Consider the following 15,000-nt stretch of genomic DNA (forward strand, 5'->3'; position numbering starts at 1 on the left):
CAGGGCCCCAGTGGGAGGGCACCTCCCACCCCAACGGCCGGACCCTCCTGCCTGCCCCACCCAGGGCTTCGGGCTCTGCCTCGGGGGAATGGGAGGACCCCTGGGCGAGGATCGGGGAGGGCACGTGTACTGTCAGCACGTGTAGCCCCACGGCCACGGCGAGAGAAGCTCTGGGCAGAGGGAGAGGCCAGCAAGAGGGCAGAGGGCAGGACCCCCCCGGAGGCTCCGTGCAGGGCAGCACAGGAGCTGGGGGGACAGGCCTGAGGCTGCCGGCCCCAATGGGCCCCCGGGTGAGGACAGAAGCTAAGGAGGGGCTGGACTCGCCCAGGACAGGGGCAGTGGGGTGAGGCCAGGTCGGACGGCACTGCTACTGGAAACAGTGGGCAGAGGAGTGCACCTTGCTGTTCCCTGTGCGGCCCTGGCCTCCAGGCCCGAGCTCAGAGGCATCCCTCTGGGCTGGTGGAGGGGTGTCCCTAGGAAAACCCGAGTTCCCTCTTGGAGCCGACAGTCCCTCGGGCGCCCCCGCCCCGTGCCCACCTTGCTCTCGCTGGCGCTGACGCAGACGTGGCTGTGGGTGTACTCTCTGTTGAAGGAGTGGGTGAGGAGCCGTAAGCACTGTGGGCAGAGAAAATGCCTGGTCAGGAGCCCCCAGGACCTGGCTCGGATGTGGATGCGAGCGACTAGCCGAGGGGCCAGGCACCCCAGGAGGAGGTGGGCAGCACCCCACCTCTCCCAGGGGGTGGGGCCATCTGAGGAAGCCTCCTGCGGCAGGCTGGTGCCTGGGCAAAGGAGGGGGTGGGGGCACACGAAGTACAGGAGGTCTTCCCCGTGGCCCACCCAGCGGGAGAAAGGGCCGGCTTTGGGGAGGTGGTGAGCTCCCCGTCAGTGTGCGTATTCAAGAGCGGGGGCACCACTTGGAGGAGGAGGCTGTAAACAGTCCCTGAGTCCCAGTGTGGGTGGGGCGGGGTGGGGACGAGGTCAAGGTGACTCCAGGGCCCTGGGGCCCTCGTTCTCCCAGGTCCCCCGCCTGCAGGCCGGCCGGCCACCCACCTTGACAGCCAGCTCCCGCTGCCGCTCGCTGGGCGCCTCCAGGGATGCTGGCCGGGCCTCAGCCGTGAGCGGGGAGGAGGCACTGGAGGAGCCGTGGGCCTCGGAGCCGTCACTGGCGGCGGGGGACAGCGTCTCGGGGCCGGGCCGCTGGGCCGCCTCCAGCTTCTCTCGCAGCAACAGGTAGTGCCTGGTCTTCTCCACCTGTGCGGGGCGCGAGCACGGCCTCACTCCGTGCCCGCAGGCTGGGGCGGGCGCCGTGGAGCCCACAGGCCTGCCTGCGCCCTAGTGCAAGCGGACGGACAAGCTCCGGGGGCGCAGCCTTGGGAAGGGCCCAGAACGTGGACGGACGCGGACCCGACGCCCTCTTTCCACCCGCTGCTGCAGCCGGCGGCCAGTGCCCGCTGCTGGGCACGGGCTGTCCTGACCGGAGCCACCAAAGGGCTCGCGCCCCCCAGTTCTCTTCCCAACGTCTGTCTCGTCTCTGCTACACGCCCCCTAGTCTGGGGCTGGACCAAGTGCGCACGTCCCGCCCGAGCCGGGGCCGTCATGAGGCTCTGAGCCCCGTGACAGGCGGGCTGGGCACTCACCTCCTGCAGGAGACTCAGCTTCTCCAGCTCCCACTGGTGGTCCAGGATGAGGCTGTCACTACGCGGCCTCCAGCCCGCCAGGTTCTCCTCGCCGCGGACGTAGGCCACGGATGTGTCCAGCACCCGCCGGCGCCGCCGCTGCATGCCTGCACGGGCCACGGACGTGGCGTACCCCGCGGGGGCTGTGCCGGCCCCCACCGTCCTCCAGCCCCCCAGGGCCTCTGGGTGAGGGGCTCCCCGCACGGCAGCGTAGCCGAGGTCACCTGAGTGTCCCCCGTGGAGCCTTCTCCCTGACCTCCATCAGCGCCCCCCCAACCCCCGCCCAGAGGGCGCAGGGCAGACGCCTACCTGGGCTGCCCGCGTCAGCCACGTGGCACAGACTCAGCTCGTACACGCCCGTCACGCGGTTGCTGTGGAGGGGGCGTTGTCACCCGCGTGACAATGGCCGGGCACCCATTCACCATCACATGCACTCTGGGCACGAGTCCCACGGCCCGCACGCCAGGCAGTGGGGGCTGCGGTGTCAGGGTCCCCGTCCCAGACGCCCGCTGGGCCCCCTTTGTCTTGGGACCTTTGACTCTGCCTAGGGCACCCCACTAACCCACTCATGGAGGGGGGCCCACGGTCCCAAGGTGACCTCCTGGATGACAGGGTCACAGGGTCATGGCCATCCAGGACCCCACGCTCTTTCCTCCCAGCTGTGCCCCCCGGGGTGGCCACCCACCACACAGGGTGTGTGAGCATCACTGAAGGTGACCAGCAGGGACCCTGGTGTCCCCGCTCCTGGGGCGGGATCCCTCCACTGCCTTCCTCCCCTCCTCCAGGAACGCAGAGAGCAGTCAGAGTGCGAGAGGACTGTGGGCCTGGGGTCTGACCCCCAGGTGCCGGGAGGCCTGGCTCAGCACATGCCCCTGGGGATGTGACCCCCCAGGTGCTGGGAGGCCTGGCTCAGCACATGCCCCTGGGGTCTGACCCCCAGGTGCCGGGAGGCCTGGCTCAGCACATGCCCCTGGGGATGTGACCCCCCAGGTGCTGGGAGGCCTGGCTCAGCACATGCCCCTGGGGATGTGACCCCCCAGGTGCCGGGAGGCCTGGCTCAGCACATGCCCCTGGGGATGTGACCCCCCAGGTGCTGGGAGGCCTGGCTCAGCACATGCCCCTGGGGTCTGACCCCCAGGTGCCGGGAGGCCTGGCTCAGCACATGCCCCTGGGGATGTGCCATCCAGGGTCCCTCTGTCCCCACCTCCCTGGGCCCAGTGTTCACCCTGCCCAGCGACAGGGCCCCACGGCTGCTGGGGAGGAAGGTCACCCAGGACCACCCATGGGAGCCCCAGAGTGGACACACAGGCCTTCCTGCTACACCTGGCAGGTAGGCTCCAGCTCTCTCCCGCCCCCCAACACAACATCCGTGTCCCCACAAGCGCGCCAAGGCCTCTCCCGCTGGTCCAAGCGAGATGGGCCGGAGAGCGCTCCTGGCGGGCTCACCTCTCTGAGGCCCGCAGGCTCCCACTGCCGAACAGGTTGCGGATGGAGCGCGAGGCGGGCAGCTTGGCGTCGCGCGAGTAGAAGACCATGCAGAAGTCTTTGGTGACCACGGCCGGCTGCGTGCAGTTCTCCATCTGCGGGGTCGAGGGTTCAGTGCAGGCTCGCCCGGGCCGACCCAGCCCCCCGGCCTCAGCCCCAGACCCTCAGTGCAGGCTCGCCTGGGCCGACACAGCCCCCCGGCCCTCTCCTCCCAGGGCTCAGCTCAGGCTCGCCTGGGCCGACCCAGCCCCCGGCCTCAGCCCCAGACCCTCAGCGCAGGCTCGCCTGGGCCGACACAGCCCCCCGGCCCTCTCCTTCCAAGGCTCAGCGCAGACTCGCCAGTGCCGACCCAGCCCTCAGGCCTCTCCTCTCTGGGTTCAGGGCAGGCACGCCCAGGCTGACCCAGCCCCCTGGCCTCTCCTCCCGGGGGAGGCCCAAGAGCTGCACCACCCGCAGCCCCAGACCCTCCCCTCTCCCCCATCCCTGGGGCAGCCCCAACACAGGCAAGAGTCTCTGCCCCCACCTTGAACCAACTCCGGCTGGAGATGCCGGGTGTCCCTGCAGGACACCCCAACATCCCGGACACGGGCCTCAGCCTCCTCCCCGTGGAACCGGGGTGACACATGGCCCAAAATGTTTGTGAGGATCTGACTGGACCCTGTCTGTGCACCCACGGGCCAACCCTAAAGGCCACAGGAGGTCACTGCACGACGAGCGAGCCGCTGTCTCAAACAGCAGGTTCTCTTGTGTTCCCGAAACCCCAGGGTGACAACGGACAATGTGGACGTGTCCTGGGGTCTTGCTTCGGCGATGCCCTACCAGTGTTTGCTCAGCCTGAGCAAAGCTCACCCCACGGGGCGGTCACACTGGCCCCCACGTTACAGCCACAGTAACTAGACTCTGGGGTAGGGAGGCAGGGTGGCTGGGTACTTCTGTCTCTACCGCCCCGCCGGCTGCTGCACCCGTGAGAAATGCCCACACCCCCAGCTTCTCCTATGCTTCCAAGGGAGTCACAGCCAGAGACCCTTGCGATGGGGAAAAGAAGGCTTCTGTTCTTGTGCTGTCTGGAACACAGATGCAACGTCTGGTGGTGCTGCAGCCATCTTGCAACCCCAAGGACAAACCCACACACTAAAGATAGAGGAACTGACTAATTCTGAGCATTCCCATTAAAAGTACACAGATTAAACTCAAGGACTCAAGAAGCCCTCTGGGAAGACAACAGGGTTGACTGGGATTGTGTGGGACTAACAAGCCCCCTTATTGTCCATTGTCCGGCAACTCGGGCTTGGGGGGGCAGGTGATTTGGGGGGAGGCCCTGGGCACAGGTTTCTTGCCTCGATATAAGCAGAGAGGGTCATGTAAATCTTCTCTCGGTAAGGGGTGACCCGGTTCAGCAGGAGGGAGTTGTGCATGGAGCTGTCCCACGCAGCCTCAAACTGGTAAAAGGTTCTAGAAGGAAGCAGAGGTGAGGTAGAAAGATGATGGAGTGTGGTGTGCTCTCAGTGGGGACGGGGACATGCAGACGGACACACGGAGACAGACAGACGTGTGGGCCACCTGCAGGGCGAGCCGCTGGGGCCGGGGTCCAGGGAGGACAGACCCCTCCTTACTCAGGACGGGGCCACCGGACGCCCCACCAGAGGGGGCCCTGGAGCGCTCTGAGCGCCACCCTGGGGGATGGGAGGTTTCAGCCCAGGGTTCTGGAGCCGAGGCGGGAACGGGAGGGTGGAGGGGAGAGGAGCTGTGATCACGGGAGAGGCGAGGGACCCCCTGAGCCTGAGTAAGGAGGTGCGCGGCCTCTCCCTGGACCCGAAGGGAGCCTGCCGGGCCTGTAGAGCTCTCTGCAGCATCTCCTCCCCAACTGATCGCCCTGGGGGATGATGCTGGGGGTGGAAACCGGGGCGGCCCCCTGAAGACAGCACAGCCCCTGCCGCTGCGGCCGGGCCCCACAGAGCAGGCGGCGGGTGCTTCTTTCTGTCCCCAGTGTCTAAGTCAGAAAGTAACGACCAGAGCAAAAGCTCACCAGAGTGAGCGGCCAGGAGCCCACGCCACGGGCGGCTCGGGGCAGCCTCAGGGGCCAGACCAGTGGTGGCCTCCACTCCTGGCCGGCTTTCTTGTTACCCAACAGCTTCTGTTCTCAATTGTCCTAAACCCCTGCCTCAGTCCCGGCCTAAGAGTCGAGGACCGTCACTCATGAGCTGGGAATTTGCCTCAAGCCCTAGCGTGGCCGCTCTGCAGGCCCTGGCAGCCCAGCTTCTCCGGTTTCCACCCCGCATCCCCACGAAGACATGGCAGAGAACAGGTCAGCACAAGCAGGGCGCCGCACACGCCCCCGCCCGGCCAGCCCCACCCGGGGTGTGGACGGCAGGGCAGCGACGCTCCAAAGGGGCCGCCCCTTCTTCGCGGCGCAGTCCAGGGGCACAGGAGAAGCAGCGGGACAGGGCAGGGCCAGCACCGGGCACGTCACGAGGCAGACCCACAGGGAGGAGGTGAGGACAGCAGGGGGACCGGAGGGCGGACGGGGAGAGGGAGGGGAGACTGAAAACCGGAGAGGGCGGGCCAGCGGGCGCGGAAGAGAAAAGAGCTGTACCTAGTGTCACTTCCAAACGAAACGCTAAAGGCGGAGGCAGCCAGGACACACGTACACACACAGAAGAGACCACATGTCAGAACGAGCACCGTCACCCGGCCGGATACAAGCTGACTGACACGGAGCAGGCGGGCGCCGCACCACGCTGCCCATGGGGCTGCTGACCGCCATGCCCGGGGCCAGACACTACCCAGGGGGGGCCCCACTGAGTCCACAGGGTGGGGGGGCCCACGCTGAGCACATGAGGGTGGGGGTCCACTCTGAACCCCCGGGGCGTGGGGGGTCCACTCTGAGCACACGAGGGTCGGGGGTCCACTCTAAGCCCCCGGAGGGTGGGGGGCCCACTCTGAGCCCCCAGCCTGGGCACTGGAGACACCCCCCTTCCCCGTGTCCTTGGGTTCGTCCCCAGCAGGACCAGCTGGGCATACCTGGAGCTGCCACCCAGACCCAGAGAGATGCCCTCTGTCCCCAGGGCCCCCAGATGCCCCAGCTCTGAGGGGCCAGGCCCATGGGCAGAGCCAGAGGCCCACTGCAGCCCAGCTCGGAGCGATGCCACTTCACAGCACGTGACCTTGGGCTGTCAGCAGACACACTACGCCCTGCTTCCTGGTCGGACAGTGGTGGTCACTGTCCTGCCAGCTAAGTGAGCCGGTGTGGAGTGGAGGACAGCGCCTGCGCGCGTGGGTCAGGACTAGTCCTCGCCTCAGATGCTCCCACTGGCCCAGCACCTGGCTCAGTGCTGCCCCGTCGGCCTGCCTCAAATTTTGCTGAAGGACATGGAGGGCTTCCTTCCCTTGGCAAGGGCCCAGCCCACCCCAGCAGGGCGGGGCAGCGGCCACCTGCCCGTGTGGGACTCGGGCAGTCACGCAGGGGCCCCGAGCTTGCTGGACAGGGTGTGGGAGGCACTGACTTGTGCCCCCTCAATGACATGGCAAGGAGCTCAGACCCAGCGGGCACAGAGGGAGCCACGGTATACCCAAGCGGCGACTGGGAGGCAGGACCCCTCCCTCCCCGCCCCGGCCCCGGACCCCATACCCAAGCAGGCGTCAGGTCACCCGGGGAACTGCCACCCCACCCCCCACAGTGCCGCTCCCTCTGTTTAAGCAACACTCAGCCAGACCCCGGTGCCACTAAGGGGGGCGGGTGGCCCAGACATGGGGCCTCTGGAGCCACAGCATCCGCTTTACTGAGAACTGGTCAGGAATGCAGATTCCAGGGCCCTCACACCACGGAGGCAGAGATGCCGAGCAGGGCCGCCTTGAGGGCAGACAGTCAGCACTTCACGGTCAGCTCGCCCGTCATCCTGAGGACCCTCTGCACCCAGGCATCCTGGGGAAACTCTGAGCCACAGCAGGGCCAGCCCAGCCGCTCCCCTGGCGAGGCCTCGGGGCCTAGTCTGCCCTGCCAGCCACGCGCCACACTCCGGACCCTGCTTGAAAAGGGGCGGGCGCCCAGGCTGCACCCACAGCAGAGCCCCTGGCCATGCGGAGAATCCCCATCCGCACAGCCCTGCAGCCCTCACACTCCTCCATCCACGTCCAGGAGGCTCGGCTGACTTCCTGACCCCAAGTGAGCCCTCCAGGCGGGAAGGAGGTCCTGGATGAGGGGCCTGGAGACAGGACACCCCAGGTTCAATTCTGGGACAGACAGTGTGAGGCTCAAACAAGCAAGGGCCCACGTGGGGAACACTGGAAACTCAGAAGTTTTGTTGGGACTTCCCTGGCGGTCCGGTGGTTAAGACTCTGAGCTTCCACTGCAGGGACACCGGTTTGACCCTGGTCAGGGAACTAAGATCCCACATGCCATGTTGTAGGGCCAAAATATAAAAATGATAAAAAATAACAAGTTTAAAAAAAACTGTTGACAAAGAAAATGTCATGTGTTGCAAAACATCCTCTCCGCCTCGTTTTCTGTTCAATCAGCGTGACTTTGTGGCCAGGCAGGGGTCCTGCCAGACAGGGTTCCATTCTCCCGGGTCTGTGTCACGGGAGCCCCTTAGTCCTGCCTCGCACCCTCTCAGCATATTCAAAAGCAGAGACGTTACTTTGCCAACAAACGTCTGTACAGTCAAAGCTATGGTTTTTCAGCTCATGTATGGATGTGAGAGTTGGACCATAAAGAAAGCTGAGAACTAAAGAATTGATGCTTTTGAACTGTGGTGTTGGAGAAGACTCTTGATCTCCTTGGACTGCAAGGAGATCAAACCAGTTCATCCTAAAGGAAATCAGTCTTGAATATTCATTGGAAGGACTGATGCGGAAGCTAGAGCTCCAGCAACACTTTGGCCATCTCACGTGAAGAACTGATTCATTTGAAAAGACCCTGATGCTGGGAAAGATTGAAGGTGGGAAGAGAAGGGGACAACAGAGGATGAGATGGTTGGATGGCGTCACTGAGTTGATGGACATGAGTTTGAGCAAACTCCGGGAGTTGGTGATGGACGGGAAGGCCTGGCGTGCTGAGGTCCATGAAGTCGCAAAGAGTCGGACACAACTGAGCGACAGAACCAAACCGAACTGAACTGCACCCTCTTGGGGCTGGAGGCCCTGAGGTGCTCAGAGGCCCAGGGGCTGCCCGGGGGGAGGTAAGAGAATCTCAGGGCTCCCAGCACGACCCCCTGGGCACTCTGAGTATGACCACCACCCCTGCTGCGATGGCCTGACAGGGCTCATTCAGACAACTTCTGACAAGCGTCACAGCCATGGGCGCCCATGGGCAGGCCCAGTGGGCAGCCTGATGCGAGATTCTGCTGTGAATCTGCACATGAAGCCCCTCCCTCGAGGTGTCAACCAGAAACACCTTAGGCTCTGGGAAGTACGTTTCTTGAAAGAGTCACCTTTAGAAGTGGCCTAGGAACTCAGGGAAGGTGACCTGAGCCCCCTGAATTGCAGCCAGGGCAGCCCTCCTGTCCAGTGGGGACCATGATCACAGAGTGCAGCCACGCGGCTAAGAGCAGGGGAACGGCCTTGAACCTCAGAGACGCAGCTCTGTATCTGGATGTGACTTTTGCACAGCCGAGCGTTGTCTCCTGCCACGCAGAGTGAGCACTCTGACCAGAGGGACGGAGGGAAGGGAGGATCGAAGGGTGAGGGGACAAATGAGCTCCTCAGCAGGCTCTGAGCTTCCTGGAGACAGACTCCCCCTGTTTAGTCTTTAATCCCTTTTGAACAATTGCAGAACATGGCTCACGTGTGACGAATGAACGAATGAATGAGTGGGGTCGTGTCCCGTGTGACGGGTGAATGAATGAATGAGTGGGGGTCGTGTCCCGTCGATGGTGCAGCAAACAGGACAGAGAGGAGACTCTGCAAGTTCCCGACCCGGGCCTGTCCCGGGAGGCTGGGGCAGCAGCCCTCGGGGCACCTGAGCCACCTGTCTGGAGAAATCCGACCCTGTGCCTGCTGGGAGGGGTGAGGGTCACCGTGGACCACCCTCATCCCCAGCCTCAACACCACCCTACTTTAGAGGGTCTCGTGGCCCGTTTCTGCCCCGGGCACTGGGAGCCCTGGGGCAGGAGAGTGACCCCGGGTAAGACGCACGGACGGGGTGGAAGGTAGAAGGTCTGACCCGCTCTTCGTGGGTCAGGCTGGGTCACCAGCTCTCCTCCTTACTCCCTACCGTGAGAGTGAGAGCGTTTTAATAACTAGGCTCTTTGCTGAGGAGGTTTGTGCTTTAGGAATATTTCAAATTAAATGCTAAGACTCTAGGGAGTCCTTTGGACTGCAAGGAGATCAAACCAGTCCATCCTAAAGGAAATAAACCCTGAATAGTCATTGGAAGGACTGACGCTGACACTGAAGCGCCAATACGTTGGCCACCTGATGCGAAGAGCTGACTCACTGAAAAGACCCTGACGCTGGGAAAGACTGAGGGCAGGAGGAGAAGGGGACGACAGAGGATGAGAAGGTGGGATGGCATCACTGACTCCACGGACAGGAGTTTGAGCAAGCTCCAGAAGCTGGTGGAGGACAAGGAAGCCTGGTGTGCTGCAGCCCATGGGGTCGCAAACAGCTGGACACAACTGAGCAACTGACCAGCAAGGCAGCAGTAAAAATAACCACACGCGTTAACACAGCTCCGCGCGCAGGCCCTCCTTAGAGCTTGTCCGATTCGTCGCATCTAGTCTCACACGCTGGGGCAGCCCTCACAGAGTCCCCGGCCTACGGGCCGGACCGCAGGCTCCAGAAGGCCCTGCCACGCCTGCACATTCACACAGCCAGCCCAGCCAGCTTGCAGCCCCCGGCCCCACCCCACCCCAGACATCCGGGACAGGACCCTCTGCTCATCCCCAGAACCTCCCACCACAGCAGCTTCCTGCTGCGTGAGGCAGGCCCTAGCCCAAGGCTCGGGGCTCTGACCCCTCGCCCCTCCCAGCTCTCTGGGCCTCCTCTTGCAGGCCAAGGCCACTGGGGGCCCACGAGCCCAGGTCTGCAGCTGGGGCCTGGGGTGAGGTCCTTCTGCAGCCTGGGGGCTGGTGCTAAGGCCCTGCTGAGTAGGAGCCCCCCACCCCCACGGCCGTCTCCTCCTGGCCACGGGGAATGTTTCTGTTTCATGAGGTACCTTCAGGGGGTGTCCTGGACCACGCCTCTATCACACCGGGCTGACTGTGGACACACAAACTGGAACAAAACGCCCACACCCCTGTGTGATCGTACTGATGGACTCATCAGGGAAACAGCCCCGAAGTCGGGTCCCCTCCGGGGATGAACCCCAGAGCTCTTTTGAGAACAGGCAGACTACAGGCTGCAGCCGCCACGGAGGGCCCAGTTTGCTTCCAGGACCAGCTGGCAGGCTGCCACCTCCAGGAAGCCCTCCAGATTGCCCAAGAGGAGCAGGTCCCTGCTCTCTGGGCCCCGCGGGGATGTGACCTTCCTCTAGTGCAGCTTCACCACAGGTTCCTTGACAGAGTCCCCGCCACAGCCAGCCAACTGTCCCCAGGGAGGGCCTGATCCTGCCCTGGGTGTGCATGCCCTGGGGACACGCTGACAGGAACCACAGCCTGCTGACCACCCCTTGGGGCCTCAGCTAGAGCTGCCCGGGGCACAGAGTGACCATCCGTCCCAGGACTTCGCGCCAGACCTGATCTCAGCAGGTTGGCTGGTGCCCTGCCCTCTGCTCTGGGCACCCCCCCCGAGAAGGGGCAGGCACTGCCCCACGCCCCACACCCCTTTGAGGACCAGGCGTCCTCACTGGGGGCCTTCCGCTGCCCCCCTCCTCTTCCAGAACAGAGACCCCAGGGCACCGAGCTCTGGCCACAGTCCGCAGGGCCCAGAAGAGACCGCGGCCTCAGGGACAGGGTCCATAACACGGACTGCAAGTCCGTCCACCGCGGGGCCTCCAGGACCCTGCCCCCCGCCGCCAAGCCCAGAACCCCGGTGGGGAGGATCTCCGTGGCTGGCCCAGGAGCCCGTGACTCGGGGGCTGGTCCTGGGACGAGGCGAGTCCGGAGCCGGGCCCTTCGCCCCTCACCACCCACCCGTTTCCTGAAGGGCGTGTGGTGGCTACACCAGGAGCCTGGCTCGGTGAGGGGCCGCGCCCGGGGCGGTGGGGTAGAGTGGGGAGGGCTGGGCTGGGCCGGGCCGTGCCTGTCCGCCCCCGTCCTGCGCCCACTACGCACCCCCTTTGCTCTCTCACTGTGTGGGGAGGGGGCCGGCCAGCCTGCATGCGGGCGCCTGCTCCTGCTGGGGCGAGGCGGGGCACGGGCAAGGCTCGGGGTGGGGGGAGTGGGGAGGCCAGCCAGCATCTACAAGGGCAGAAACTACCGAAGCAGCCAAGGTCAAGAGTGGAGGGCGGGGGGCTCAGCCACGGGGGGAGGGTGATGGGAGGAAGCGGTGTGACGGGGAGAGGAAAAAGGAAATAAAACGGGAGGAGAAGACGGCAGAGACAGACGAGGAGGTGAGCGAGTGTGGAGGGGCCCGCAAGCTGGAATGAGATCTCGGGGCTGTGGAGTGGGGGCAGGCTGAAAGAAACCAGGGGCACGGATGGTACCTAGGCATGTCCGAATCAAGAAACTGCCTGCAAAACACAAACAATCAGAGGTTAGTGGGGGCGGGGGCCGGGGGGCAGCAGCAGCGGAGCAGGCGGGGGGCAGAGCGGAGGAGCGTCCGCGGCAGGCGGTGCCCGTCGGAGCCAGGGGGCCACACAGCCTGGGGACCCTGAGCGGGGGTCGGGGGACGGGGGCTGTGGCAAAGCGGGTGGGCAGCCGAGGCATAGGGCCCAAGGCTGGCCTGGGTCTCCAGGCGGGGAGAGCGCCTGACCTGTCACCCGCGGAGCTCTGAGGGCATCAGCCGGGGTCTAGAGGACAGGAGGGCCCTTGTGGGGGGCTGCTGCGAGGCAAGCAAGCCTCCGCATGCCGCCCGCCTGGGGCCACCTGCTGCGAGGGTCCCCGAGACTCTTCCCAGGGCGGGGCTCGGGTCAGGGCCGTGCTGGGGTCAGACAGCAGGAGGAGGGGAAGTCAAGCAGGGCCAAAGCAGCTGCGGGCAGGGACTCTGGTCCGGGGGCTTCCTGGAGCCCCCAGGGGCCCTGACCTCCGGCACCTGAGCTGGCCTCTCGTCCCGCGGTCCCCAGGGCACAGGCCTGGCCTCCTGACTTCCAGGAGCAGGGCGAACCTTTTCAGCCAAAGCCCCACTGACCCGAGATCCAGCCCCCTAAGCTCCCCAGAACGTGCCCCACAGCCACTGTGCCGGCCGGAGGACGGGAGCCCAGAAATACGGTCCCAGAGGCACCCACACCCTCCTCCTCTCTGGTCCACGCGCCTTCTAGCCAAGAATGGAGGCGTTGCCAGGAGAAAGGGAGGGCTAGAGGCTGGGGGGCGCTGAGGTCACTTTCCAGGTCCCCAGAGGTACTCGGCGTGCCAGAGCCCTCCCTGGTGACACGGGTCCCCTCAGCCCCACCCCCGGGTCCCAGTCTCAGAGGCCCGGGTCCCCGCAGGCAGCCCACGCAGAGGGCGCCAGGCCCTCTGCTGTGTCCCCAGGTTGCGTCCTCACGGCAACGGGCCTGCCGCATGAGCCGCACCCCCGTTCCCGTAAGCCCAGCCTGCCTGTCATGGTGCCCCCACCCTGAGAGAACACCCCCCAGCATCCTCATCCAACCCTCCCTCCTCTGGACACGAGTGCAGGCTGCGTTTCCTCTGGAAGGTTCCGGGGCAGGACTGGAACAGAGCCATGCCTGCCCCTGTGGGTTGCTTCCCGCTCTCCGGGGAGTCTGCGAGGAAGCCCAGCTCTGTCTGGACCAAGACCCTTTATTCTTATGGATCCAGCTCCCCTGGCAAAGGGGGCCCCACCCACTCCAGTGCACCCAGCGCTCAAGACACTTCGTACGAACGCGGCACAGGAGCCCGTGGAGACGCCCGCAGCTGGAGCTCAGGGTCAGCTCTTGGCTTCTGCCTCTTAGGCCAGGTCGAGCCTTCAGAACTTGGGAGCCCCCTCCCCATGTCCCCACGCCCCCAGAAAGCAGCGTCTCAGACAGAGCCAAGCCTACCAACGTCCCCCCAGGAGGGCGGCTCTGGCAGGGAGCTGTCTGCCCCAGCCTGGCCCCCAGAGGCCTCTCCCCCAAAACCCCCAAGCCCGGCAAACCCAGTGAGGAGGAGTGTGTGCCAAGCCATGCTGTTGGGCACACCCCCACCCCGGGATGCCAGACCACTGGCCAGCTTGACCCTGAGCTGCTCCAGGACCCTGGGCCGCAGGGAGGACGCCTGCTAAAGGGGACATGTGCCCGCAGCAGCGTGGCCAGGAAGTCCAGCCCGCTCACCCGCCCCATGCTGCCTCCCGGCCGCAAGAGTCCTGAGGACCCAGCTCCTCCGCCAGCAAACGCCTGCGTGCCCCTCCATCAGGTGACCAAGCGACAGCTCACCAGGGGCCCTTCTCTGCACCACCTCCTGGAGGGCCAGGAAGAAGGGCCTGGAGAGCTCAGGGCCCAGCGCAGCCAGGCAGGCCAGGTGGGGGGCTGAGAACACACTCCGGGCCCTCCTCCAGAGAGCACCAACCCCGAGCGGACTCACCGGTCATCCTGGGCTGGGCAGATGTATCCAGAAGAGAGGATGCTGAGCGACAAGATATTAGGGTCAATCAGGGACTCGTCCGTTTCCGGGGTGTTTCGGATGCGACCTGCGGGAAGCGGGGCGGGCTGCATGTCACTTCCCAGGAGGGCAGGCGGACACCAGGTCCCCGCTGTCCACCTCTTCCTGGGCAGGAGCTTCCATCTACAAGGCTGTGCCACAGGGCTCCCCACACAGCCACAGGGGCACCCGGCTAAAGGCAACACCAAGAGGGGCAGGGAGGCCCACGCAGGGTCTGCAGCTGGAATCAAGACTGATGGGAGAAATACCCACAATCTCAGAGATGCAGGTGACACCACCCCTAGTGGCAGAAACTGAAGAGGAACTAAAGAGCCTCTTGATGAGGGTGGAAGAAGAGAGTGAAGAGGCTGGCTTGAAACTCAGCATTCAAAAAACTCAAGATCACAGCAACTGGTTCCATCACTTCATGGCAAATAGATGGAGAAAAAGTGGAAACTGCAGATTTATTTTCCTGGGCTCCAAAACCACTGTGGATGGTGACTGCAGCCACGAAATTAAAAGATCCTTGCTCCTTGGAAGAAAAGTTATGACAAACCTGGACACTGTATTAAAAAGCAGAGACATCACTTTGCTGACAAAGGTCTGTATGGTCAAAGCTATGGTTTTCCCAGTAGTCATGTAAGGATGTGAGAGCTGAACCATAAAGAAGGCTGAGCACCAAGGAATCTATGCTTCTGAACTCTCGTGCTGGACAAGACTCTTGAGAGTCCCTTTGACAGCAAGGAGAACAAACCAGTCGATCCTAGAGGAAATCAGTCCTGAATATTCATCGGAAGGACTGATACCGAAGCTGAAACTCCAGTACTTTGGCCACCTGATGTGAAGAGCCGACTCTTTGGAAAAGACCCTGATACTGGGAAAGATTGAGGGCGGGAGGAGAAGGGGACCACAGAGGATGAGATGGTTGGATGGCACCACCGTCTCGATGGACATGAGTGTGAGTCAACTCCGGGAGTTGGTGAATGGACAGGGAAGCCTGGCGTGCTGCAGTCCATGGAGTTGCAGAGTCAGACGTGGTTCGGTGACTGAACAGCACCACACGCAGGGTCTGCAGCTGCCCAAGGTGCTGCCTGTCAGGGGGCGTCCTCCCGCAGCCTAAGTTCTGAGCTTCTTGGTTTCTCAGCTATAAGTAACTCTTGCAATATCTCCCCACCCCAGTTGATAGGTTC

General features: G+C 64.1%; 1 protein-coding gene across 23 annotated transcripts in view; it reads right to left on the reverse strand.

Annotated features, from left to right (window-relative positions):
* The window catches only part of KIF1A (kinesin family member 1A), an 87,805-nt gene that overhangs the window by 5,611 nt on the left and 67,194 nt on the right, over positions 1-15,000 (reverse strand). For 7 of the 23 annotated variants that reach the window (XM_005205062.5, XM_010803931.4, XM_059885303.1 and 4 more), the window contains 7 exons: positions 13,754-13,859; positions 4,499-4,613; positions 3,123-3,256; positions 1,986-2,047; positions 1,638-1,783; positions 1,051-1,251; positions 538-615 (listed from right to left, as the gene is read on the reverse strand). In XM_005205062.5, coding sequence (XP_005205119.1) covers positions 538-615; positions 1,051-1,251; positions 1,638-1,783; positions 1,986-2,047; positions 3,123-3,256; positions 4,499-4,613; positions 13,754-13,859 — 842 coding nt within the window. Of the gene's footprint in view, positions 1-537; positions 616-1,050; positions 1,252-1,637; positions 1,784-1,985; positions 2,048-3,122; positions 3,257-4,498; positions 4,614-5,754; positions 5,779-11,742; positions 11,770-13,753; positions 13,860-15,000 lie in introns of all 23 variants that reach the window. The other 16 variants (XM_059885305.1, XM_005205058.5, XM_010803926.4 and 13 more) reach the window with 3 other exon arrangements.

Source organism: Bos taurus, chromosome 3, assembly GCF_002263795.3.
Source record: "Bos taurus isolate L1 Dominette 01449 registration number 42190680 breed Hereford chromosome 3, ARS-UCD2.0, whole genome shotgun sequence".
NCBI lineage: Eukaryota > Metazoa > Chordata > Mammalia > Artiodactyla > Bovidae > Bos > Bos taurus.